At 37.8% G+C, this 27,252-nt stretch overlaps 1 protein-coding gene across 2 annotated transcripts in view; it reads right to left on the reverse strand.

Moving 5' to 3' along the window:
• Positions 1-18,065: 18,065 nt before the first annotated feature.
• Positions 18,066-27,252, reverse strand: part of PRRG1 (proline rich and Gla domain 1) — a 148,783-nt gene continuing 139,596 nt past the window's right edge. For both annotated transcript variants that reach the window (XM_060087892.1, XM_060087893.1), the window contains one exon: positions 18,066-20,005. In XM_060087892.1, coding sequence (XP_059943875.1) covers positions 19,520-20,005 — 486 coding nt within the window. In that variant the 3' untranslated portion in view covers positions 18,066-19,519. The remainder of the gene's footprint in view (positions 20,006-27,252) is intronic.

Here is a 27,252-nt window from a genome sequence, read left to right on the forward strand (position 1 = left end):
TCGAGGTTCTGCTTGTGTCTTTTCCCCTCGTGATCTGGCTGTATATCCATACTGTATCACCGTAATAAATCTTAGCCATGTGTGCCACTGTATGCTGAGTCCCGTGAGTCCCTCTAGTGAATCTGAATGTGGGGATGGTCTTGGAAACCCTTCAGCACAGCTACTTTCTACAGGCATTTTACATCCACAGGCTTTAGTTTGAAAAGCAGTGCTAAGTACATGTGTTTCATCAGAAGCTTGTAGAAAGATGATGTCTTGCCCCTGTTCTGACCAGATAAATAAAACTCCAAATATATTTGCAATCTTTGATTTCAATACATCAGCCTGGAACAAACATTTTACACAGTAACAAGCTCTGGAAGAGAATCAGGAAGGCAGTGAATGCACACAGCAGAAACAATAGTTCACTTTTAAAGAAAAGTAAGCAGAAATGTCATTGTTCCTTTAGCCTTGGGGCACAATTATTCTTTGTTCTGAGAATTGTGAAAAAAAAAATCCAAGAAGCCATATGAAGATCTCCTGTGGACTTTTAAAAATATCAGCCAAGGGAGAAAGTGGGCAGAGATAGAGGGATCATGTTATTAACAAATGTTGTCTTTTTTGTTTGTTTGTTATTTTGTAATGCTTTTTTCTTCTTTAAAAAATGTTTTGCGCTTTGTGTTTTGTGAATGTTGTCTTTTTTTTTTTTTTTTTTTCTTTTTGTGGTATGTGGGCCTCTCACTGTTGTGGCCTCTCCCATTGCGGAGCACAGGCTCCGGATGCGCAGGCCCAGCGGCCATGGCTCACGGGCCCAGCCGCTCCGCGGCATATGGGATCCTCCCAGACCGGGGCACGAACCCGTATCCCCTGCATCGGCAGGCGGACTCTTAACCACTTGCGCCACCAGGGAGGCCCTGAATGTTGTCTTTTAAAATTACAGTAACATTACCTTCACTACAGTATCAGTATGTGTTTTATCTACTCTTCTTTTTAGGTACTGGAAGGCTGTTAAATATTTGTGAACAAAGGAAGAAAAAACATTCACACAGTATGTTTTGAAATGGAATTGAAAACCAAAGAAAAGAACAAAGCAGAGTGTTCACTGAGATCATCACATGAAAAGAAAAGATGCCTGACAGGATTAAAATGCCAATGCCTGGCATCAGGTAAAATTGAAATGTCAATTTCATAATAAATACGTCATGAAGAGATCCTGTAACACAGTATGAAATGTTAGAAAGTGACAATGCAGTGCAATGTGCATGTTCTAAGCATCACTGTAGTTTTTTTCCTCATCCTTTAAAGCAATATGATTTTTCAGAGTGCATAAAATACAGTGTTATGACAGCATTTAACACGTTTCATATAGTTTCACAGGGTATTTCCAGAATATGAGTAATACTTTAAGAAAGATATTTCATCTCTTGAGAGTATGGTTTGAAACTCTCTTCCTTTCCTGTACGATTCCTGTGACATGTATGCATCTTTAGCATCGGCCTCCCATGTTTTTCCACTTGCCACCCACTGACTACTTTGTAATTAACTTTATTTTTTTCTCCACAAACTGAAGATTTCTTAATGGAAGAAATAGTAAAAGGCTGGCCTTAAGGGCCAATGGGTTTTGCCAGAAAGTTGCAAGAGGATAAGGTTAAAAAGAAGAAAGATAGTGAGAGTAATGAATAGTTTGAGGACTAGAGATGGCATGGAGTTACTCTAATTGCAATGTGAAGCCTATTGAAATGATCTGTCGTTAAAATAGAAGTGATGTGACAAATAACTATGTCTATCAAAGAACTTTAATATTGTCTCAAAAAGGATTATTTTCCAATACTCTCAGTCCAGTTAGAATATATAAATCATTTGTAACAAAGATCTTTTTATTTCTGTTACATTCCTCATAGTAAAGGTGAGTAGAGTTGGCTTCACAAAATTATTTCTAAGACTGTAAACACCTTTAAGGAAGGGAAGTGAATCCATTATTCCTTACTTATATTTTTCTCCCCATGCCCTCAGGCTTCAATCCTTCCTTCCTAAAAGGAATTTGGAGAAAAGTGGAGGGGGTGATGGGGGCAGTTTGCTCCTTTTGTTGATAGGTCGACTTGAAGAAAAATGCACGATATAAGAGTTGTGAGTTTGGTGTTCGTTTTTAACTTTTTATTTTATACTGGGGTATAGTTGATTAACAATGTTGTAGTAGTTTCAGGTGTACAACAGAGTGGTTCAGTTATACATATTACATGTATCTGTTCTTTTTCAAAAATTTTTTCCCAATTAGGATGTTACAAAATATTGAGCAGAGTTCCCTGTGCTACACAGCAGGTCCTTGTTGGGTATCCATTTTAAATATAGCAGTGTGTACATGTCAAGACCTTACTGGGGACTCTTGCCCAGGAGACAGCCTCTCAGTAGTTCTGAGGGAACTGCTCTGAAGAGGAAGAGGAAGAAGCCTAGTTTATATATGATTCTTGGCTAGGGAATCTATGCAGTCAAGCATGCATCTTGGTAGAAGATTACTGCTATTCACAAAGAACAGGTATCTCAGGTTAATGATTTTAGTGCTTTTCTATGTATGGGTCTGACTCTCTAAGGGGCTTGTTTTTTCCACAGCACAGAGTGCCTCATCCTGTTTTTCATCCTGAATTCTTCTCAGGGTACACTGTCAGTCAGTAATGACTTAGAGCTGGGTGCTGAGCAGTGCTCTTTGATCTTCTTTGTTTACAGCTATGTTATAAAAAATTAATTTTACTTTGTAATTCATAATTGAGAGGTGGACTGCAACTCTATCTGATTTCAGTTCTAGAATTTCCACTGGGTTCTATTTATAGTTCGTACTTCTTTGCTGAGAGTCCCTGTCTGTATATTCATTGTGAGGGTATTTTTATTTACTTCCCTGAGCATAATTAAAATAGCTCCTTTAGTATCCTTGCCTAATAATTTGGACAACTGAGTCATCTTAGGGTTGATCTCTGTTGATTAACTTTTCTCCTAAAAATTGGGCCACGTTCTCCTGTTTTGTTGGATAATTTTGGATTTTACCCTGGATATTGTGACTGTTATATCATGGAGACTCTGGATTCTGCTATAGTCTCCTGAAGAGTTGATTTTGATATTTTGCTTGTTTGTTTGTTTTTAAATCAGGTATGTCATTTGGTTGGTTTCAGACTTCATGGTCTGAATCTCCTGAGGTGGCAACATCTCAGATTTCAGCTCTCTTACATTTAGCTGTGTTAATTTGAGCCTACCCTAGCACCTGTGCAGTTCAGGGGTCAGCCACAGAATTGAGCAAAATTTGTAGAGAGAAATCGATGCACCCCCCCCCCCCTTGTCTCCTTTCCATTGTCACCCCCTTGCTTTCCAGTGGCTGTGGTTGCTCTGCATTCTATCCTCTATTTCTTCAGGCCAGAAATTCTGCAGATTGTCTGAGTTTTAGCCTCTCCAGGTAGAGATATCTGTGTTTTTTCCTCAGTCTAACGGATGGAAAACTGGTACTGTGCTCCGTTCCTTCTTCCGAGTTTCGACTTCCCTCCAAGATCTACTGTTTTTGTTTATTCTCCTATGCCTCCCAGTCACTGTTTGTTTTATATTATTTTGGGGTTTTTTTTTCCCCCAGCATCTTAAATTGTTTCCTGTGGCAGGGTTGGATCTAGTAGAGCTACTCAGCTGTACTAATAGCAAAACTGATAGCTCTATGTGATTTCAAATATGACAACTATAAGATGAACTTTGTGACTGTAAAAGCTTCTATGGTGTTTTCGCTAGTGGGATATTATAATAAAAATAATCGGCCTAGCTATTAAAAGTGAGCCTACCAAATATAACTTTTCTGTAAGCTATTTAAATATTTTAAAAATAGAATTTTCAAAAGATAGTAAAATAAAAATAAGAAGTAAATAGAACAATAATTACTTGGAAATTCATATTATAAATTAAGGATATTTGAAGGAAGAATAAGGGGCATCACAGAAGACATAAGGTGAGAAGTAGACACAAAGGCTGTGACCTTGATTCTAAGTCATTATAGATAAAGACATTGGACTTCAGTATAGATTTTCTCCCTCCAAGTCTGATGTGGGTTGGCAGGGGCTTTTGTCCATTTAGTGACTCAGGGATCCAGGTTCCCACCATCTTGTGATGTTGCCATGTAAACACGTGGCTTGCATGACCTCTGCTATAGGGAGAGAAAGAGCCAGAGAGTTGCTTGCACACAGGCTTTTTATAGCCGGACTTGGAAACGGCGTGCCATTTTTGTCTACATTCCATTGGCAAGAACTCAGTGAAATGCTCCCAACCCATCTGCAAGGGAGGTTGGGAATGTTGTCGTTCTGTGTGTCCAAGAAGAGGAAATGGTACGGTAAACACGTGGCACCTTATGTGCAACGCTGTCCTTTTAATCGAGGCTACAAGATGGAAAAAAAAAGACACGGTTTTTAGTCCACATTTCTCTTCTTAATGGGAAAGAAAGTTGCTACTTCTTGCATATTACAAGAATACTGATAGGATCAAGATTACCTCAGAAAAGTATTTATGCAGTTGATCCAAAAGGAGCAAAGGGGCCCACTTACAGTAAAGGGTGATATCTTTAGCTATAGACAGACTGGTATTTGCGTGCGGGGGCGGTGTTTTATAAGATGTTCTTTCTGCTCCCTTTTCTCAGTAGTTTTAGCAACCTGCTCTATATTATAAGGGCACTACGGAGTCTGTAGTTCTTGTACAATAAGATATAGGATATATAGCTTTTATATACAAGAAGGTAATCTACAGCCTATATGGAGGGTAGGAGCACTGAGAGCTTGCCCCTGAGGGTTGGTGCAGCTGGGCTACCTTCATGCTGATTGTCCTTCAACCCCAGGGAGGCTGGTGGGCTGGGCTTTGACCTTTCTCTCTGGGGCTCTCTGCCCTGACATGTGGGAGTGGCCTGCATGTAATGCATTCAGGAATCCCAAAGCTTGAAAAGTTCTCCATTGATTACTGATTCTCCCTTCAAAAGTATTCCCTTCGTCAGATTTGGGACTTAACTGTGCATGGTTTGTTTTATTGTTACAGTTGGGTTTTAATTTTTTTTTTTAACTTAGAATATTTTAGCTGATTTTTCATAGTTTCTCTGGTGGGGTTCTTTGTATTATTGTAACGAACTTTAACCTCTTTCCTGTTTTACTAAGTAAATATTTAACACAGTTTTTTTTTTAGCTCCTTTCACACCTGTATACAGAGAGGGAGAGAAGTAGAGCGAGAAACCAAAAGATATAGGAATAGATGGCAATTTCTGTATACGATACAGGATTTTTGTGCAGAAATGATCAAAAACTATTTTGTGAAAGAGCCAATATCTCCGTCACAATCATTTTATGAAGAAATTATTTTATTATTTTAATACAGTACATAATATTTTCTGGAATTTATAATATATATTATAATAATATATTTCTAGGGCCTCCCTGGTGGCGCAGTGGTTGAGAGTCCGCCTGCCGATGCAGGGGATACGGGTTCGTGCCCCGGTCTGGGAGGATCCCATATGCCGCGGAGCGGCTGGGCCCGTGAGCCATGGCCGCTGGGCCTGCGCATCCGGAGCCTGTGCTCCGCAGCGGGAGAGGCCACAACAGTGAGAGGCCCACATACTGCAAAAAGAAAAATAATAATAATAATAATAATATATTTCTAGAATTATAATACATTAATATATTACTGTATATTAATATATTATATATCATATTTTCTAGAATTTATACAATATAAAGTATACGAAAAATGCCCCAAAAAATCAAAAAGAAAAAAATTGCTCACAGTCCCATGATTCAGTCACTGTTTACAATTTAGAAAATGTGTGCACTGAAAACTTGATGATATTTGTAAGGAGATAGAGGGCAAACCCGTTTCAAAATCATGAACAGCTGGTTAGCTGAGGAGACAGTCTGTAGAAATGGAGAGAATGGAAGATTTGAGACAGTGATATTAGAAGAGCATGAAGCAACTAAATGAATGAAGAGGCGTCAGAGAGGAACAATTTTTCCTCTACCCTTCTGAGTTCTTCTGGCTGGTCTAAGAATTAATCTGACATGAGACAGATTGACAGCAGAAAATCAAACATAAATTTAGTAACATGTAGACATGGGAGAGACCCAGGAAAATGGAGTAACTTGCCAGAATGTCTGAAGCCCTCACCTTAAATACCATCTTCAGCTAAAGACAAAAGAGGATGTTGGGGGCAGTGGTTTGAAACTTCAACGGGGAGGAAGGCAATTCACACAGAGATGGAAAAGCAAATGTTTGCTAAACAAATGTTTGCTGGGCTTTGCAGAGATGATGCAGAAACAGAGTGGACCCCGATCTGTAGGCCCTGCTGAGTTTCCCCAATACATCTAGCCTGTGTTCTTTAGATATCTCTAGTGATAGCTCTATTCTGGGACAGGACTTCTGTCTAAATTCTTTTAGGCAGTGAGGTGGAAGGTCAAAGATTCTTCCTGAGTCTTTGGGCCTTGATGGTTTTCACCTTGAAATAATCCGCATGTCGAAGAGACACGTTTTGGTGTGGCAAATTTTGTTCCCCTGTAGAGTAAAAGTGTTATAAAGGTATAGTGTTAATATTTTTAAGGGAAAGAAAGGAAGTGATAAGCCACAAACAAAATCTCTTAGATCAAGAAAAAGCCCTAGTGCAAGCTCCCTGATAGAAAAAAAAGCTAGAGATAGCTCATAAGCCCCCAATGTAGAAAAACTAACGTCACCCAAAAGACTGATAACATTAGCCCTAAAAGCCCTGTGGGACTTCAGAGTAGCCAAAATGCTCCAGAAATAAACAGGATGAGGTCAAACTAATTAATCTAATTTATGGCCCACGTCGGGAAAGAGCAATCTGGCAGCTTCCTCACTGGATGCAAGAAAAATAAATTATTCTGTTCATATTTATTTTGGTTATATATTTTCTATGTAAGTTTAGCATCTTTTTTTCAAATAAGTACTGCCCTTCCACTTAAGATTGATAACAGAGAAAATCAAGTTGGGGTTTTCTTATTGAGTTCAAAACTGAACAAGAAATGACTATAAAAGCTCAAGAACTTACGGTATAGACTCATGAAATAAGTTGCAGAGGCATGTAACTGAGAAGAGGAAGGGAAGAAGAGTGAGAAGATAAGAGCAAAGGCAGAAGAGAGGGAGGATTTTTTTCTTAAGTTTTAAATAGATTTTGTTTTTAAAAGAAATGAGCCACATACGCTACAAGTTCTCAAATTCAAGCTGAGACTCTCCATTACCAAAATTCTTAAATTGCTTTTAAAAGTTAAATTAACTGTTTAATTCTTCACAGTTTAGGCGTTCTAGGCATCCCTGTTGAGAACATTGACCTGATTAGTTTTTCAGTTTACTTTTGGAAATTAGTTCTTTAGTCTGTAATTAAGCCACATGCCCGTAGACTCAACAATGAACCCCAAAGATATTCACATCGCAATCCCTGGAACCCGTGAACATATTAGCTAACATAGTAAAAGGGTCTTCGCAGGTGTGATTACTTTCAGGATCTTGAGGAGGGGAGATGAGCCTGCGTTATTCAAGTGGGCCTTCAATGTGATCACAAGCGTTCTTACGGGAGAGAGGTGGCGGGAGATTTGGCAACAGAAGAGGGAATGCAAAATGGAAGCAAAAGATTGGAGTGATGTGAGGAAGGGGATGAAAGGGACCACTAGCCAAGTGATATAGGAGACTTCTGACGATTGGAGAAGGCAAGGAGACAAATTCTCCCCTGAAGTCTCCAGAAAGAACACACCCTTGCCAACACCTTGATTTTAGACTTTTGCAGATTTTAGACATTTCTGATCTCCAGAGCTATAAGAAAATAAATATATGTTGTTTTAAGTCAGTAAATTGTGGTAATTTGTTACAGCAACCATAGGAAACTAATATAGCAAGCTGATTTGAATGGATCTGAAAGTAAAAAACAGAAAAAAACAAGGCTCTATATAATGTATATATATGTGTGTGTGCATGTATACATGCATATATATGTTCACATTCATATATACATATATAAACTTATATATTAAAAAGCTATTGATATATATCCATATATAAAAAGCTATTCATATATATATATATCCACACACATATATGTATGAAATCAAGTATCTGACATGTTAGACTTTTAATAAAAATGGAAAATACAACACATTCCTCTGGAATCATGTGAAGGTGATGTGCATAATCACTATACCACTTTTACTACACTTCATCTTAGCCAAACAACCGAGAAGCAATTACTATACTGCTTGTGACTGTAGTGAAACACAGATGAGATTTAAATATGGCAGAAACTCTCTTCACTGACCTCCTCCTGAAGGAGTTGTGGATGAAAAATGATGATCATTTAACTGTAAAACATACTAACCCATGTCCACAGCACAGTGAATACTCTTGGGCAATAATACTCATGCCTACTTCTGTCCCACCAGTTAAGTGGTCTGCTCTTCGTTGCGTTTGTTCCCAAACCTATTTATTTCAAGTACACATCCGTAAGTGGATCACAAATATTGTAATTCTGTATGTACAATTTAAATTCCATAATTTGACTAAACATTTCATAAACGGATGAAATATAAATTGGAATTCATGAAATTCCAACTGTTGTTTTCATGAAAATACTTTGGAAAGATTTAATTCAGATGAAGAGCTCGTAAAATTGCTGTTAAAATATGTATGGGGGAGACAACTTAAAGGTTTTGGATAAAAATCATAAAAGTCTAGGATTCTGTACTTAGACTGCTTCACAAATGCCTTTAGTTTTGTAAAAGCTCTTCTCTAAGGACACCCAGAAGTGGAAATTAGAGATGATGTTGTGCTGGTTAAGAGTGTAAACTTGGAAGACAGACAACATGTGTTTTAATCTTATCTCTACCATTTACTGACTGTATAATGTTAGGCAAGTTTCTTAACCTCAAATGTGAAATGAGGATGATAATAATTGCTACCTCAAAAAGATACTGGGAGGATTAAAAGTACGTGACACATTGTAGGTGCTCAAATGTTATTATTAATACTGTTATTGCTACTATGTATATGGTTTATTCAAGAGTGACTACGGGGACCATCTATTGGTGGAGCCATACTCAAAGAAGACCCCCGGGCTTTAAGTCAAAAGACTGATAAATAAATGTACATATAGCTTTATGTTAAAATGAAGTTTTCAATTCTCCACTTTAGCCAGCTTTGCCAATTACCAAACCAATTCCAATCCTAATTGCTTTTGATGAGGGAATTCTCCTACAAGTTGGCTTATTTTTCTGCAAATTATTAGCTTAAGAACACAAAAATAAGACCCAAATCCTATGAAAGTACAAAGCTCCCATGACAGGGTAGTATCACTTCGCTCAACCCTTCCTTCCATAGTTTTTTAAAGATTAAGAGTTTAAAACAGTAAAGCCATGTGCCTGTGGCCCATGGCACCCTGTACCAGTCCGGCTTCACCCTCTGTCCCTATGCAACATTCATCTTATAAAACAAGGGCCAAGGTCTTTTCAAGCTGAGGTTGCCTTCTGTAGCTGGTGCAGGATTCCCATTGCACCTTGCTTTCAAACATTTCAATGTTGCATCTCTCTTGTTATCTTACCTTAAAAAGTCATATTGAAGTAAATGGTGTCAGAACTATCCTAAGACCTAGCCTATTGTATTGGCCTAGGTCACCCAGAGGGGTCTACCCACGAGAAATGAGGGAAATTAATCACTACCTCCCGACAAAATAAGTGGTGTGTGAGCAGACAAGCCTCTCGGGCTGCTGAGTGCTGGTCGGCACTGATACTCTGTGCAGGAATCTCTCCGCTGTGCCCTCTTTACCCCTGTTGCTGCGCTCTCCTCTGTGGCTCCGAAGCTTCCCCCCCTCCGCCCCCCGCAGTCTCTGCCCGCGAAGGGGCTTCCTAGTGTGTGGAAACCTTTCCTCCTTCACAGCTCCCTCCCACTGGTGCAGGTCCCATCCCTATTCTTTGGTCTCTGTTTTTTCTTTCTTCTTTTGCCCTACCCAGGTACGTGGGGAGTTTCTTGCCTTTTGGGAGGTCTGAGGTCTTCTGCCAGCGTTCAGTAGGTGTTCTGTAGGAGTTGTTCCACATGTAGATGTATTTCTGATGTATTTGTTGGGAGGAAGGTGATCTCTGCGTCTTACTCTTCGGCCATCTTGAAGCTCCTCTCTGGATCTTGTTTTTTAATCCATTCATTTATTTTATGTCTTGTGATTGGAGAATTTAATCCATTTACATTTAAAGTAATTATTGATAAGTAAAGACTTGCTATTGTCATTTTTTAAAATTGTTTTCTGGCTGTTATGTAGATCCATTGTTCCTGCTGTCTTTGTATGTGTGTGTTTTGATGTCTTTTAGTATCTGTATGCTTTGAATTCTTTATCATGTTCTTTTGTGTAACTCTAAAGGTTTTTTTCCTGGTGGTCATCATGAGGCTCACATGAAATAGCTTAAAGTTATAACACCCTGTGTTACACTGATAACAACTTAACTTCACCTGAATTTCTAAGCTTTACATTTTTACTTCTCCTTCCCCTCACATTTTTGGTTGTTGATATTACAGTTTCCATATTATTATATTGTATAACTAATAACAGATTATTATAGTTATGGTAATTTTTACATTTGCTTTTTAACTTTTAAACTAGAGCTGTAAGTGAATTAGCACCAGCATTATCATAGTAAAGAATCTAACTTTGACTATATATTTACCATGATCAGTGAGTTTTACTCTATCTTCTTACGTTTTTATGATGTTTATTATTGTCCTTTTACTTTCACTCAAAGAACTCCCTTTAGCATTTCTTGTAAGGCAGGTCTAGTGGTGATGAACTTCCTCAGCTTTTGTTTGTTTGAGAAAGTCTTTATCCCTCCTTCATTTCTGAAGGACAGCTTTGCTGGGTATAGGAATCTTGGTTAACAGGGGTTTTTTTTTTTCCTTACAATATTTTGAATATATCATGCTATTCTCTTCTGACCTGAAACGTTTCTGTTGAGAAATCTATTGATTGTGTTATGGGAGTTCCCTTGTACATAACTTCTCTTCTTTTGCTGTTTTCAAAATTCCGCCTTTGTGTTTGACATTTGACAACTTAATTATAATGTATTTTGGAGTAGCTCTCTTTGAGTTCAACCTGTTTGGCATCCTTTAAAGGCTCATGGATCTGGATGTCAATTTCTCTCCCCTGGTTTGGGAATTTTTTTAGCCATTATTGCTTTAAATATACTTTCTGGCCCTTTGTCTTTTTCTTCCCCTTCTGGAATTCCTATAATGTGGATATTGTTTCTTTTCATTGTGTCCCATATGTCCCATCAACTTTCTTTACTCTTTTTATTCTTTTTTCTCCTCTGACTGGATAATTTCAATACTCCTGTCTTCTCAGTCACTGATTCCTTCTTTGGTATGGTTGAGTCTGCCTTTGAAGCTCCCTACTGAATTCTTCAGTTTATTCATTATATTTTTATATTTTTTAGCTCTAGGATTTGTTTTTGTTTTTGATGGTTTTTATTCCTTTGAAGTTTTATTTTTGTTCATGTATTGTTTTACTGAGTTCACTGAGTTGTCTGTGTCTTCTTGTATTTCACTAAACTTCTTTAAAAGGATTATTCTGAATTCTTTGACAGTTCGTAATTTATATTTCTTTACGATTAGTAATTGGAGTTTTCTTAGTTTCCTTTGGTTTCATATTTACTTGGTTTTTTATGATCTTTGATTCCTTACATTGGTATCTGCACATTTGAGTAAGTGGTTTCCTCTTCCAGACTTAACAGGTTTGCTTTGTCAGAGACAATTCTTCACCAGTCAGCTGTTGGGTTCCTGTACATGTCTGCTGGTAACATCCTTGGGCCACTTGGGCTTGCTGGGTCCATTTTGGGGTGAGGCCACTACATGAGCTCCAAGGTTGGGGGTGTGTGTTGCTGGCTGAGAACTGTTGGATAGGACTGTTGGCTTTGTGCCCTGCCCACATGAGGCTGTAGGATGGGCTCCACAGTTGCCTGAGTTTTCTCATCAGGCTTCCTAGATGGTGGGGACTGGGGACTATACTGAGCAGTAAGGTGGAGCTATGAATTAATATTAAAGGATAGCAACTCTGGAAATCAGATTCTTCCCCCTCCTCAGGGTTTGTTTTTGCTACTTGTTTTAGTTGTTGTTTGTTGCTTTAGTAACGTTTTAATCTCATTTTGTAAAGTCTGTATTCTTTGTCATATGTGGTTGAAGTCGTATGTGGCTGAAGTCTGTACTCTTTGTCATGTGATAGAAGTCTCGTTTCTGTTATTGTAGTGGTCAGCTAGTGACTTGATAGAGTTCCCTAAATGCCTAGAATGCCCCCCCAAAAAAGTGTCCTAGTTTTGGCAGATGGGCTCTTTGTGTTGGAGGAAACCTTCAGCTGTCAGCCAAATAATATACAACTCTATCATAACCTTCACTTCTTGCTTATGGAGAACCTGAAGATCAGACAAAGGTGAGAGTTTTATAGCCTCTCAGATTTTTTTAAATTTTATTTATTTATTTATTTTTGGCTGTGTTGGGTCTTCGTTGCGGTGCGCGGGCTTCTCATTGCGGTGGCTTCTCTTGTTCTGGAGCACTGGCTCTAGGTGCGCAGGCTTCAGTAGTTGTGACACGTGGGCTCAGTAGTTGTGGCTCGCGGGCTCTAGAGCGCAGGCTCAGTAGTTGTGGCACATGGGCTTAGTTGCTCCGTGGCATGTGGTATCTTCCTGGACCAGGGCTCGAACCTGTGTCCCCTGCATTGGCAGGCGGATTCTTAACCACTGAGCCACCAGGGAAGCCCCAGCCTCTCAGATTTTTTAGAGCAGGTACCCAGCTTTGGATATGTGCTTGGCCTTCTATTAATAGATTCCTAAGACTATCTGGGAGTTTTTCAAAGTCCTTATTCTCTTCATTCCCTAGCCTTTCCTCCCAAGTTTTTCATTTTGTCTCTTGTTTATCCCAACTGTTACTTCTTGTCCAGGAGGTAGCAGCTAATGCTTTTACCTTTTAAGTATTTTTGAATGTCCCCACCCCACCCTGGTAGCTGCCTCCACCTTGGGAAAGTTCCAAGTGAGGTGAAATAAACATAAGCCCTTTGTGCTGGTACTTCAGGAAGCCAAAATAAAGGGCTAAACAACCAACCTCAATTCTTTGAGAATAAGGTTCATTTTTCTCCTTCTGGTACTAGGAACCTATACATGGAATGTGAGCTGTTGTCTTCCAAGATGCCACTGAGAAGGGAAGCAGGGGATAAGGACAGGGTAAGTTAAAGTTTTTTTCTTGATTGGTTGCTATAAACTTTATTTCCAGAGTGCTAATGAAGTTGATTCTGACAGTTTTTGGCAGTTTATTTGCTGCTTTTGTGGAAGAACAGGCTTTTGGAGTACTCTGTCCATACTATTTTCATTGACATTACTCTATGCTTATTTTAAAATATGGTCTGTGGATACAATCAAATTATCATTTCCACAAATGCAAAAGGACTGAGTATTGAAAATGTAGCTAAAAGTATGGTGATGATGGAAATGATGTAACCAAAGAATCAGAACTATTAACATTACATGGTGCTGTCCTCTGACAAAATTTTGATAGTGTTTGTTGGTGGCCAGTGCAGTATGCTAGGAACAGTTGGACCAGAAAGAACATTTTGAACCCTAAGCAGTGTTAGTGGAGGAGATTCTGTAGATTACTTTTTTGCGTGTGTGGAAAAATGAGGGACTAAGAAATTGGACATCAATAGGAGACGTTATAGTGGTTTTCCAAGGAGATGTTTCAGTGGTTTTCCAGTTACGTTGATCAAATTCTAATGTTTGCAGAGGGAACTTGGACTGACTTGAAGGGGGATTGACAAGGAAGGTCACAGATGGTGAGGTTCCAAGCTTCCCACTTCTGTAGTCAACAATAGTCTCATCTGTTTAATATATTAGGGCTGTATGAAAAAAAATTTCAAATTCAGTTTCCATTGTTAAAAACTTATAAAAGTCACAACATAGCCTGCTATAAAGGACTACATGATAAAGAAGACTGATTATAAATACCATAGAACTTTGGGCAAAAAGAATCTCCGTGAGATGGGGTAGAATTAGGGTTGCACTAAATTAGAAGATTAGGAAGTTATCCCAGTCTCATCCCCAGGGAGAAGGGCTATAGGCACCATTGCCTTCTAATCCCATTATTGTCTAACACAAGGTAGGTACTTTTGTAAATATCTATCATCTGAGCTATGGAAGGAAATAAGGTTGGATAAGCCTGTTGGGCCAGATTATAGCAGGTTTTGATCTAAAGGAAAAAAAAGTAGTAGATAAAGTAAATAAAATTCCTGAGAACAAAATGTTAGCATACAAAGTTTAAGGAAATGGCATGTGATAAGAATTTTAGGATGAAGACAAGCATTAAGGGGACCAGCCAGAAAGGTACTGATGGTTTGGTCAATTTATAGTATTAGAAGAGTCCTCACTTTTAGGTATTTGGTGTATTTGTGGAAGAGAGTTAAAAGCATTAAACATAATTTTGGCCCTCAAAGAGCCTCAGGTATGTAGAAAAGGCTTATAATGAGTAGGTGAGTTCAAGGAGGGCCAAGAGATGGAAGAGCAGCTCTGGAACTTCTAGCTTGAAGTTTTTGGAAATTTTTTTAAAAAGGAAAAGGGGCGGGCTTCCCTGGTGGCGCAGTGGTTGAGAGTCTGCCTGCCGATGCAGGGGACACGGGTTCGTGCCCCGGTCCGGGAAGATCCCACATGCCGTGGAGTAGCTGGACCCGTGAGCCATGGCTGCTGAGCCTGCGCATCTGGAGCCTGTGCTCCGCAACGGGAGAGGCCACAACAGTGAGAGGTCCGCGTCCCGCAAAAAAAAACAAACAGAAAGGAAAAGGGGCAAGTCCATATGGACTTCAGACAAGTATGAAATTTTAAAAACTGATATTTTATGATCAAAGTGAGAATAGTGTTCTCTTTAAGGAGGGGGCGGGGTAACAGGGAGCCTTCTCGGGTCCTGGAAATGTCTTGATCCAGGTGTTGGGTTTCATGGATGTGTTAAGATGTAAGTTATGTAAGTTTTAGAAATTGCTATATGTTTTTAAAAGTACCTTTCTGTGACATTTTGGACAATTCTCTGAAAACTTATGCTTATAAAATGTATATTTAAACTTATAATTTATACCTAAAATTCTTCCTTGGATATAAGTAAACAGTTTAAATTTTTTTATACCATAAAGCCCAAGTCATATTTACATTTGCTTGGTTAATGACATGGCACATCAGCTTTTAGTCTTGAAGTAACTGCACTTAGGGAGATGCCCTGTGGTCACATATGTTTGTATCCTTTGCTTTCCTTTCTCATTTTCTCCTGTCAAATGCAAGCTATTCTGCTAAGGAGGAAAAACCCAGCTCCTTTGTATCTGCAGACAACACTAGTCCCAGTAATTTACAAACCACACTATAGCAGGGAACTCAGTGTATCCCTTTGGAGCAAGTGTTCCCATTTTGTATCATTCCAGCATCATTCACAACTAGTACAGATGGTTCTTTCTTATGCTGAGAACAGCCTGAAGTTTCCACCAGGTAATTTTTGATTTCTTTACTGACCAATATTCCCTAAATTCATAAGAAAAAATGTAATAATTTTACCATGTTAAAAAGATCACAATAAGAGCTTGTTTATCACCTAACCATAATATAGTTAACACATGGCAGAAGAAATTGCTTGGGTTTAAAAATAGCTTTATTTAGCATACCAAAAACACAGAAACATAAGAAAAACCTTACCTAGAATAAACATAAAAATAGTTAAATACCATAATTTAATGTAAACCAAGTGTTTAAAAATGTGTAATATTATAAAATACATGCTGTTTACACAGAACCAAGTTAAAGCTACCTCCACAGTTATCCTATCAGATCATCAATCTTGAAGTCATCAGTAACAGTGAATCAAACACAGCATCTGTATTTGTACTGGTCAATAGGAAAACAAGAAATCATTTAATTTACTTTCAACAGATAACAGTTCATTGTAACACTCAAAGCAGGGAGGCAGAAAAGTGCCAGTTCTAGGATTCCAGACACAAGCAGTGCATGTGGAGGCCTGGAAACGGGTCCACTGAAAGACCCGGAAGCTCATTCTTTCATTTAAATGCACATTGGTTGATTCAATTTAGTTACTGCTTAAGGAAGGTACTAAATATATCTGTAAAAATAAACCTTTATTAAAAATAATCAAAGGTGAATGTAATAGGTAAGAAAGGCCAAAGCATAAAAAATATGTTATTCCAGATAAGCCCCTTTAATTATAACAAATGTTAAGAAACGCAGTTTATAAAACCAGATGGGGTAGCAAAAGGGTTTCTAAAAATGTCAAACCCAAACCAATATCAAACAAAACAAAGTAACCGAAGAGACTGTTTCTTGAAGAAAGTATTTATTTTGTTTATCTTAAAAATTTACTTATCCTGTCATTATCACCTGAATGCTGCCAGGAGACCTGTGGCTGATGCCAGTTATCACTGTGGAGTAGTGTGGTCTGTGACCAACAGTCTAAAAAGCTGTAGTCATTGATCAGTTTAATCATTTGGCTTTTCCTTCAAGGATCAACATTCATTCTTATACTGAAATTCGGGTATCTCTAAGAGGCAGCATTAAGTCCAATACCAGGAGTTTAGAATGTAAAATAAAATTGCAAGAATACATACTTAGTAATAGAACATCCTGCTTCTTTGTCTAATCCTGTAATTCTCAAACTTTTGGTCTCCAGACCCTTTTATACTCAACATTTGTTGGGGATCTGGACACCAAAGAGCTTTTGTTTATGGAGTTTATATGTACCAGTATTTGCCATCTAAGAAAGTAAAACTGAAAAAATTTTTAAGTATTTATTCATTTAAAAAGTAAAAAGTCCATTGCATGCTAACATAAATAACACTTTAAAGAAAACAGTTATGTTTTCTAAAACAAAAAAAAATTCATGGGAAGATGGCTTTTACATTTTTAACTACTTTTTTGAGAGAGAGAGAGTGGAAAGACAACTAATGTCTTGGTTATTATTATGAGAATACTTTTGATCCCACAGATCCCCTCAAAGGTTCTCAAAGACACCCAGGGGTTCACTGGCCACACTTTGAAAACTGCTGGTTTAATCTAAGGCCTGTTATTAATGACAAAAAAGTCCACACAAAAGGAGCCTTACTTTTGTTTTAAAAATAAACCAAAATACATACCTACACACATGCACACAAATCACTGGCTCAAACACTCCCACTCTCAGCTTTAAATAGAAGCCACAGATCACCATGAACTCATGACCAAATTCAAAATAATATTGTCATTTCTGCTGAGACCAGGTTCAAGATTTATTCATTTTTAGTCCATGAAAGCTATAAAACCTATTATCTAAACATAGACATCTTAGTTCCCTTTCCAACATTTGCTTAATCCTGTTTGTGCTGAGCTGGCAGTCGTCATTAGGTAGGCGCAGCATCGGTAGAGACCAGAGAATGACAGGTGTTTAACTAAGAGTCCACACACCCAGATTAGGAACATGTTAGCCATTTATGGAGCTGCCTACTCTACTTCCTCACTATGTGAAAACTCAGATACATTTTAGGGAAACGGGGAGAAAATTCTCCCTTCATAGGAGCAATGAGAACGATGCAATGACCTTTCACTTAGAGAGCTCTTCACTTCTTACAAATGACTTTCATGCACACCACCTTGTTAGATACTTTTAAAGCCCCAGGAGAAAGGCAGGGCAAAGGATACTATTGCTGTTTCAGAGGGGAGAAATTTGAGGGTCAGATGTGGGTCTTTGCCAAGGTAGCCTGGCAAGTGTATGGCAGAGCGGAATTCGAATTCAGGTCATCTGACTCCTTAGTTCAGGGTCCTCCTTCCTTGGGTTTGGGGGAGTGTGGGTGGGCTGGAGATGGAGGCAGCAGGGTATGACACTTCCAAACCCTGCATTCCTGCTGCCCGCTCAACACTACGCAGTCATGGGAGTGGCACAGACATTTCCCTGACCGATATAATGAATTTTCCATCAGTGCATGTATAACTTTTTTTTTTTTTTTTTTTTTTTTTTTTTTTTTTTTTTTTTTTTTTTTTTTTGCTGTACGCGGGCCTCTCACTGCTGTGGCCTCTCCCGTTGCGGAGCACAGGCTCCGGACACACAGGCTCCGCGGCCATGGCTCGCGGGCCCAGCCGCTCCGCGGCATGTGGGATCCTCCGGGATCGGGGCACGAACCCGTGTCCCCTGCATCGGCAGGCGGACTCCCAACCACTGCGCCACCAGGGAAGCCCGCATGTATAACTTTTATTTTTCCTTTCTGAGCCAGTTTATGTTGGCAGTTTATTCACAGCCTGTTCCCCCTGCTCCAAGGGAAAAGTAAAAATCCTGCAGTTAAAAAAAATCTGATGAAAATACAAAATGAAATAGCAACAATGAGGTCTGTGTGCAGGTATAACTAGATTTATTGTGCACGTGGCACAGCACAGACTTTGCAATCTTCCTCCACCAACTGGAGAACAATATAAAAATCACAGTTCTTAATTTAATGGAAAATTGCCTCCTAATCATCTTGAGACAAAGGCGTCACTCTATATAAAAACATTAAGAAAATAATTTCAGGAATTTTAACTAAATTCTTAGGTGCTTGAAGATTCTGTGGTGGTAGGAGAAGGAGTAAAGGGCAATGAAACGAGAAAACAATACTGTGGCCAATGGGCAAAGGAGAAATCTGCATCTGTTCCCTGTCATTAATAGGTGTATCTACTTGAGAAATTATTCTTTTGCCAGGAAATCCACTCCATCAAGATGTTAATACAAATAGCATGAGACATGCAAAGATACTGAGCAAATACTGTTTAATTTTTGTGGGGGAGGCAGTCAATAACAGCAACAAAAATCCCTCCTATGAAACCAGCCAAATGCCACTAAGGACCCATGATTTTCTTGCTGTCCACTGAAATAAGCAAGGTATTGTTTATTGTGCCTTCCTTCTCTGTTGCCTTCTGAGATGTTCCTAAAGTCAAGATTGACTGCTTGCATTTTTCTTTCCTTTTAAGGTAGTTGAAGAAGGTTAACAAAAGCCTGTAAGAATTAGAAAACATGCTAAGTTCATCTTATTTTCAAAATTCAACAGCATGTTGCTACCTGTTACACAACTTGTTGGTGCCTTCTCCCCCACCCTGGTTTTGGTGAGTAATGTTCTAACTTTACAGGTGATTTAGATAGATGTTAATGACTTTTTAAGACAGTTGCCCGTACACTGGGCTGATGTACAAACACATATATGTACATATATACATAAACATATATACGTACACACATGTACATCTCCTCACATGAAGACCTCCACTAGTATTTTTCCCTCTTAACATATTTCCATTAGCAAAAATGAGCATGGATAATGAATTTATAGTAGGAAACAAAACTAATGAAAATCAAATCAGAGGATGTGAAGTGGTATGCTGTCAGAATCCAATAAGTCAAATGCACATTTATGTAGTGGTAAAGTGCTAGAAAGTTCTTTCATTAGTATTTTAAAAATGATTATAATAAAAAGAAGTGTGCAGTTTCATTTGATGGTGGTGACCACAGGCACCATAGCAATGGCACTGGCTGAGTTGGAGTTGATGATGTCCTCATACTCCGGGGGTGGATCTAAATGAGGTTCTGTTTCACTCCTCCGCAGGTTCACCTGACCAGTGGCTTCCTCGTAGGTCGGTGGGGGATCGCAATTGGACAGGCGAGTGGAGACGGAATCTGAGCGCTCAACTACATATTCCAGAAAGCCTGGCGACAATCCGCTGCTATCAAAGACTTCATCTGGTGGTGGAGGCGGAGTGATAATATTGAGGTTCTGAGGGAAAGGAATATGGCCTTCAGTCACCGTCTGTCGGCGAGTTTTGTTTCTTAGGAAGCATCTCCAGATTAGAAAAATGACAAGGAGGATAATGAAGAGGCCAAAGATTAATGGAAAGGTAAGGTAAAACTGAAACCAGTCACTTCCTCTGTTACTCTCTCCTTGTTGTGCTTTTGTGTAAGTGTTCCAAAACTCCTTCTGAAAATACAAGACGAAATGAATTGAAAATCAGTGTAATCAAAAGATAGGAGATAGCAAATGAACACATATCTGGGTTCTATTAACATGATGAAAACAAAACCCAAAACCAGACTCGCTGGTTCAGATGACCTACAGCCTATATTTTCCCTGACAAGAAATTACAAATCATGGTGCTCACTCTGGATCCTCCCCTAATATGGTCAGTCAGAACCAAAAGTCTTTAAGACTTGGTGTTATTTGTATTTTCAGTTATGACATATTATAAGGGGAAAAAAAGCATAAGGAATTTTCCTTTTTCCAAATATACCACATAATCTTCCCTTTAAAATCTAAGTTAAATACCATTTTCCATGTCCAATTACGAGCTTCTCATTCACGGATCCCATCATCATTGTGCTATTTCTGGCTGTTCAAATGCTTCATAGATGAATGCCTTGTTTTTTAATGGTTCTGTTTGGGATCCTCTTCTACCAGATATTCCTCCCCAGCCCCAAAGTACACAGCTCTAATGCATCTAAGGTAAGTCCCTAGCATATAAACATTGAGTAAGTAGTAGTGATTATAATGAATTCTTGTATATCATAATCAAGCCTCTGCTTCAAACTGACTGATTAATCTATATCCCAAACCTTGGTACAAACACCACCCCCAATGCTATAGACTTTGTTTTCAAGGCTTAAACTTAGCCAATAATAGCTTTTTTAAAAAAAAAACAATATTTGCAGGCACTACAGGTCACTGATATTATTTAAATATCTGGCAGAAAGTAAGACGGTGGGCATTATAAAGCTGCTTGTTTTATAGTACTATATTTTATTACTCATAAAGGCTTTGACTGTGTATAACAAATGACCTACAGTCATCAATGTTCCACCCCTGAACTCAATCTCCTATAAGGTACATTATTATTCCAACATTCTGTGATTCTAAGATAAAATTTCAATATGCTATAAGAAATATGGTATTTACTAAAGGCTATGTACAGATGAAAATACACAAGGTGCAATATTAAAACAAGCCAAGGTTAGAAACAGTATAATCCCAAATCATACAGCATTTATTTTAGGACAATACCCCAAACTTGAAATTATATTTTTATTCGTGAAATAATCACTTGATAATCACAGGTTGAAAACTCATGAAACACAGATACATGAAGCTTTTTTTAAACAATAAAACTGTACACTATTAACTTTTTGCATAATTGTTACTTTTAGGATTGCCAACTTTATTACAGAAAATATATATTACATAAAAATTTACTAATGCAGAAACATCTAAAAGAGAAAACCACTCATCTGCAATGAATTACATTGCAAAGATATAATCACTAGTAACATTTTCGGTTTACATCTACTCTTACTTCCAACTCACATTCGAATCCTTACACACATATACATTCTTTAGAAATTTGGAATCAAACTGTACTAAACCACAAGAAACTTTTTAATAATGTACTTACAGAGACCCACCAAGTATCTGATTTGTAGTCGATTTTCTTTACCTATATAGATGAGGATTTCTCCTCTCTTCCTAATCTCTCAGATCATCATCTCCTTCCCCCCGCCCCCGCATTTAATCTTAACCACAAAACACAATAAATATGTGATTTCAGATAATTATCTAATGCTAATCTTAGATAAACACAATAAAATGTGGCTTTTTAATCTTGTCCAGTCACTTTGGGATAATCGAGCATCAATGATGCACATGAAAATGATTCTTTTTTTTCATGCTTGGCTTGTGTGATTCAATTTCTGTAGTTTCTTTGGCATGCTCAGAAATCTACAGACTAGTAATTTTTTTTCCTTTGGGAGAAAAAAACTTTAAAACAAAGTCACACTTTTATTTTCCAGGGTTAAAAATAAAGCTTAGGCAAAAATGGAATTACAACACTGATTTTTACTTTACCTATAGCAACTCAATTCTTAAGCCACACCCAATAATGAAGGTATAATTATCATCCCTACTTGCAGATGAGGAAATGGAGGCTCAGAGATGTTACCAAATTATAAAACCAAGGTCATTTAACACACAAATGTTGGGGCTGGGATTTGAATGCCACAGGCCTGGCGTCAGAGCAAACCAAAAAGCAATCTGCCCTGATGTATAAGGTTTTTTAAACCTGGACACTTTCCTAGAAAATTCAGTCTTCTCATCATGTTAAATGTGGAGTTGAAAGCAAGTAACATTGATCTGAATAAAAGGTACTGACAGATTTATTTCTTGGGAAACTAGCCTAACTTTGTCTTTGAGGCAAGAGAATTGGAGAAATAGTCACATGAGATCAAGTAAAATACTACAACTGCCATTCAAACAAATAAACCCAGTTTATGTCTTTCTGAGCTCTTTAGATTATTCTCTATCTATCTTACTGAAAACAGCCAGAACATATTCAGAAAGAGCAAATAAATGATTTCAAGACTTGGTAAAAAACCTTAATCTTTACTGCAGAAGGTATTCATATGGATTAAGACTTGCCCACCAGGTGAGTGCCAAGCAGCCTGCTTTATGAAGAAGGTATGATTGATCTCCAATGTGAGGTAGCACAGGTTTTGTTGTTACTGATGCTTGTTTTGTTTTGTTCCTTCTTTCCATGATGGCTTTTACTTTTGTCATTTCTTAACCCTGGGTCTGGATCTTTCAGATTACATGTAAGGATCAGATTTAACTTGCATGGAAAATAATTTATAACTAAGTGTAATATAATAATGATATATTACAATGTGATATTATAACTAATAAAAATATTATAATATAAAAGACTTGGTAAAACAGTGCTTTAAAGAGAATGAAAATTTGTTTAATGAAGAAAAAATTTTAATGAAAAAGATGAAAGGGATTCAGTAGTTTTAGATAAGGCTAAAATTACACAGATAATAAATGTAATCTGAAGGGACCAGACAGGTCTGAGAATCATTTCAGATATGGAAAAACCCTTGCATCTCTGGGATAAATCCCACTTGATGGTGGTGTATGATCCTTTTAATGTATTGTTGGATTCAGTTTGCCAGTATTTTGTTGAGGATTTTTGCATCTATGTTCATCAGTGACACTGGCCTGTAATTTTCTTTTTTTGTAGGATCTTTGTCTGGTTTTGGAATCAGGGTGATGGTGGCCTCATAGAAGGAATTTGGGAGTGTTCCTTCCTCTGCAATTTTTGGGAAGAGTTGGAGAAGGGTAGGTGTTAACTCGTCTCTAAATGTTTGATAGAATTTGACTGTGAAGCCATCTGGTCCTGGACTTTTGTTTCTTGGGAGTTTTTAAATCACAGTTTCAATTTCAGTACTTATGATTGGTCTGTTCGTATTTTCTACTTCTTCCTGGTTCAGTCATGGGAGATTGTGCCTTTTTAAGAATCTGTCCATCTTATTGGCATAGGGTTGCTTGTAGTAATCTTTCATGATCCTTTGTGCATGTGCTGTAACTTCTCCTTTTTCATTTCTAATTTTATTGATTTGAGCCCTCTCCCTTTTTTTCTTGATGAATCTGGCTAAAGGTTTATCTTCTCAAAGAACCAGTTTTAGTTTCATTGATCTTTTCTTCATCTCTATTTCATTTATTTCTACTCTGATCTTTATGATTTCTTTCCTTCTACTATGGGTTTTGTTTCTTCTTTCTCTGTTTGCTTTAGGCATAAGGTTGTTTATTTGAGATTTTTCCTGTTTCCTGAGGTAAGATTGTATGGCTATAAACTTCTCTCTTAGAACTGCTTTTGCTGCATCTCATAGGTTTTGGGTTGTCATGCTTTCATTTTCATTTGTCTCTAGGTATTGATTTCTTAAGTGATCCATTGGTTATTTAGTAGCATATTTTTTAGCCTCCATGTGCTTGTGTTTTTTTTACACATTTTTCCTTGTAGTTGATTTCTAATCTCATAGCATTGTGGTTGGAAAAGATGCTTGATATTATTTCAATTTTCTTAATTTTAAACTGAGGTTTGCTTTGTGGCCCAGCATGTGACCTATTCTGGAGAATGTTCCATGTGCACTTGAGAAGAATGTGTATTCTGCTGCTTTTGGATGGAATGCTCTATAAATTTCAATTAAGTCCATCTGGTCTAGTGTGTCATTTAAGGCCTGTGTTTGCTTATTGATTTTCTATCTGGATGATGTCTATTGATGAAAGTGGGGTGTTAAAGTCCCCCACTACTATTGTGTTACTGGTGATTTCCCCCTTTATGGCTGTTAGCATTTGCCTTATATATTGAGGTACTCCTATGTTGGATGCATATGTATTTACGTGTTCTGTCTTCTTCTTGGATTGATCCCTTGATCATTATATGGTGTCCGTCCTTCCTTGTCTCTTTAACGTTCTTTAGTTTAAAGTCTATTTTGTCTGATATGAGTATTGCTACTGCAGCTGTCTTTTGATTTCCATTTGCATGGAATACCTTTTTCCATCCCCTCACTTTCAGTCTGTATGTGTCCCTAGGTCTGAAGTGGGTCTCTTGTAGACAGCATATATATGGGTCTTGTTTTTGGATCCATTCAGCTAGTCTGTGTCTTTTGGTTGGAGCATTTAGTCCTTTACATTTAAGGCAATTATTGATATGTATGTTCTTATTGCCATTTTGTTTTGGATTTTGTGGTGAAGGTCTCTTTTCTTCCCTTCCTCTTTTGGTCTGTCCTCTTGTGATTTGTTGACTATCTATCTTCAGTGTTGTGTTAGGATTCCTTTTTCTTTTTTTGTGTGTGTATCTATCTATTGTACATTTTTGGTTTGTGGTTCCCATGAGGTTTTGATATAGCAGTCTATATATAAATAAGATTGTTTTAAAAGTTACTGGTCTTTAATTTCAAATGCATTTCCAATATCCTGCATTTGTACTCTCCTCTTCTCATGATTGCTGGTTGTGATATCATATTTGTGTGTTTGAGAGACAACCAAGAGCTAGCGCAGGGTTGAATGATAAGGTTCATCTCCTACATGAGGCCACTCCTTCAAGACTGAGAGAGGTGGTTGTTTCATCTACTATATAGAAACCAATACAAAGAGTCAAGGAAAATGAAGAAACAGAGGAATATGTTGCAAATGAAACAAGATAAAAACCTCAGAAAAAACTCCTTAATGAAACAGGTAAGTGACTTAGTTATCTGATAAAGAGTTCAAAATAAATAATGGTCATAAAGATGTTGCTGTACTCAGGAACATCAGGTAAGGAATGGATAAACTCAGTGATAACTTTAAAAGGAAGTCACAGAGCTGAAGGATACAATAACTGTACTGAAGAATACACTAGTGGGGTTCAACAGCAGACTAGATGAAGCAAAAAAGGTCAGTGAACCTCACCCAGTCAGAGCAGCAAAAAGAAAAAAAGAATGAAGATGATAGCTTAAGGGACTGTGGGGACATCAAACTGACTTAACATTCACATTTTAGGGAGGTGCCAGGAGGAGGAAAGAGAGAGAAAGGGATGGAAAGATATTTTGAAGAAATAATGGCTCAAACTTCCCTAACCTGGGGAAGGAAACAGACATCCAGATTGGGAAGCCTAGGGAGTTCCAAACTAACAAGATGAACCCAAAGAGACAAACACCAAGACACATTATATTGATAAAAGTTAAGGAGAGACTTTTAAAAGCAGCAAGAGAAAAACAATTTGTAACATACAAGGGAACCCCGGTAAGACCAGCAGTAGGTATTTTAGCCGAAATGCTGCAGGCCAGAAGGGAGTGGCATGATATAGTCAAAGTGCTGAAAGAAAAACTTCCAACCAAGAATCATCTAAGTATTGATAGTTAGACAGAAAGAGTTTACTGGACAAGCAAAAGGTAAAGGAGTTCATCATCAGCCTTACAGGACATGTTAAAGGAATTTTTCTTTAAGCTGAAAAAAGGCACTAATTAGTAACAAGAAAGCATATGAAAGGATAAATCTCACTGGTAAATATATAGTAAAATGGTGGATTAAAGCTAGTATGAATGTTAAAGGACAAAAGTAGTAAAAATAACTACAGACAGACATTATAGTTGACCCTTGAACAACACAGGGGTTAAGTGTGCTGACCCTCCACCCACTTGAAAATTTGCATATACCAGTTCCACATCTGTGGAGTCAACCAACTGTACATTGTGTAGTACTATAGTATATATTTAGTGAAAACAAATCCATGTGTAAGTAAGTGGACCTGGGCAGTTCAAACCCATGTTATTCAAGGGTCAACAGTATGTAAGGGATATAGAAGATAAAAAGAGATGTAAAATGTGATATGAGAAGCATAATGTGGAGGGGGGAGGAGTAAGAATGTAGAGCTTCAGAATGTGTTCAAAGTTAAAATATAGACTGTTAAGTTGTTATAAGTTGCTATATGTAAGCCTCATGGTAGACACAAAGCAAAAACCTATAGTAGACACACAAGATAAAGCAAAAGAAATCTAAGCGTACTACTAAAGAAAATCATCAAATCACAAAGGAAAAGAACAGAAGAAATGAATAGAGAACTATAAAACGGTAAGAAAACAATTAACAAAACAGCAATAAGTATATACCTATAATTCATTACTTTAAATGTAAACGGACTAAAGTCTGTAATCAAAAGACAGAGTGGCTGCATGCATTAAAAAAAAAGACCTATCTATATGCTGCCTTCAAGAGACTCACCTTGCATGTAAGGACACACAGACTGAAAGTGAAGGGATGGAAAAAGATACTCCATGCAAATAGGAACCAAAAGAAAGCTGGGGTAGCTATACTTACACCAGACAAAATAGACTTTAAAACACACACTGTAATAAGAGAGAAAGAAGGGCGTTACATAAAGGGGTCAGTCCAACAGGAGTATATACCATTTGTAAATATTTATGCACCCAACATCGGAGCATGTCAATGTATAAAGCCAAGATTAACAGCCCTAAAGGGAGAAATAGCAGTACAATGATAGTAGGGGACTTTTATACCTCACTTTCATCAATGGATAGGTCAACCAGACAGAACATCGATAAGGAAACATCAGCCTTAAATGATACATTAGAACAGATGGACTTGAGAGATATAGAGATCATTCCATCCAAAAGCAACAGAATACACATTCTTGTTAAGTGCACATATAATTTCTTCCAGAATAGTTCATATGTTAGGCCACAAAACAAACCTTAATATATTAAGAAGACTGAAAGCTGCTATCAAGCATCTTTTCCAACCACAGTGGGATGAAACTAGAAGTCCGTTACAAGAAGAAAACTGGAAAATTCAGAAATATGTCGAGATTAAACAACATGTGAACAACCAATGGGTCAATGAAG

The sequence above is a fragment of the Mesoplodon densirostris genome, chromosome X, assembly GCF_025265405.1.
Source record: "Mesoplodon densirostris isolate mMesDen1 chromosome X, mMesDen1 primary haplotype, whole genome shotgun sequence".
NCBI classification, from domain to species: Eukaryota; Metazoa; Chordata; class Mammalia; order Artiodactyla; family Ziphiidae; genus Mesoplodon; species Mesoplodon densirostris.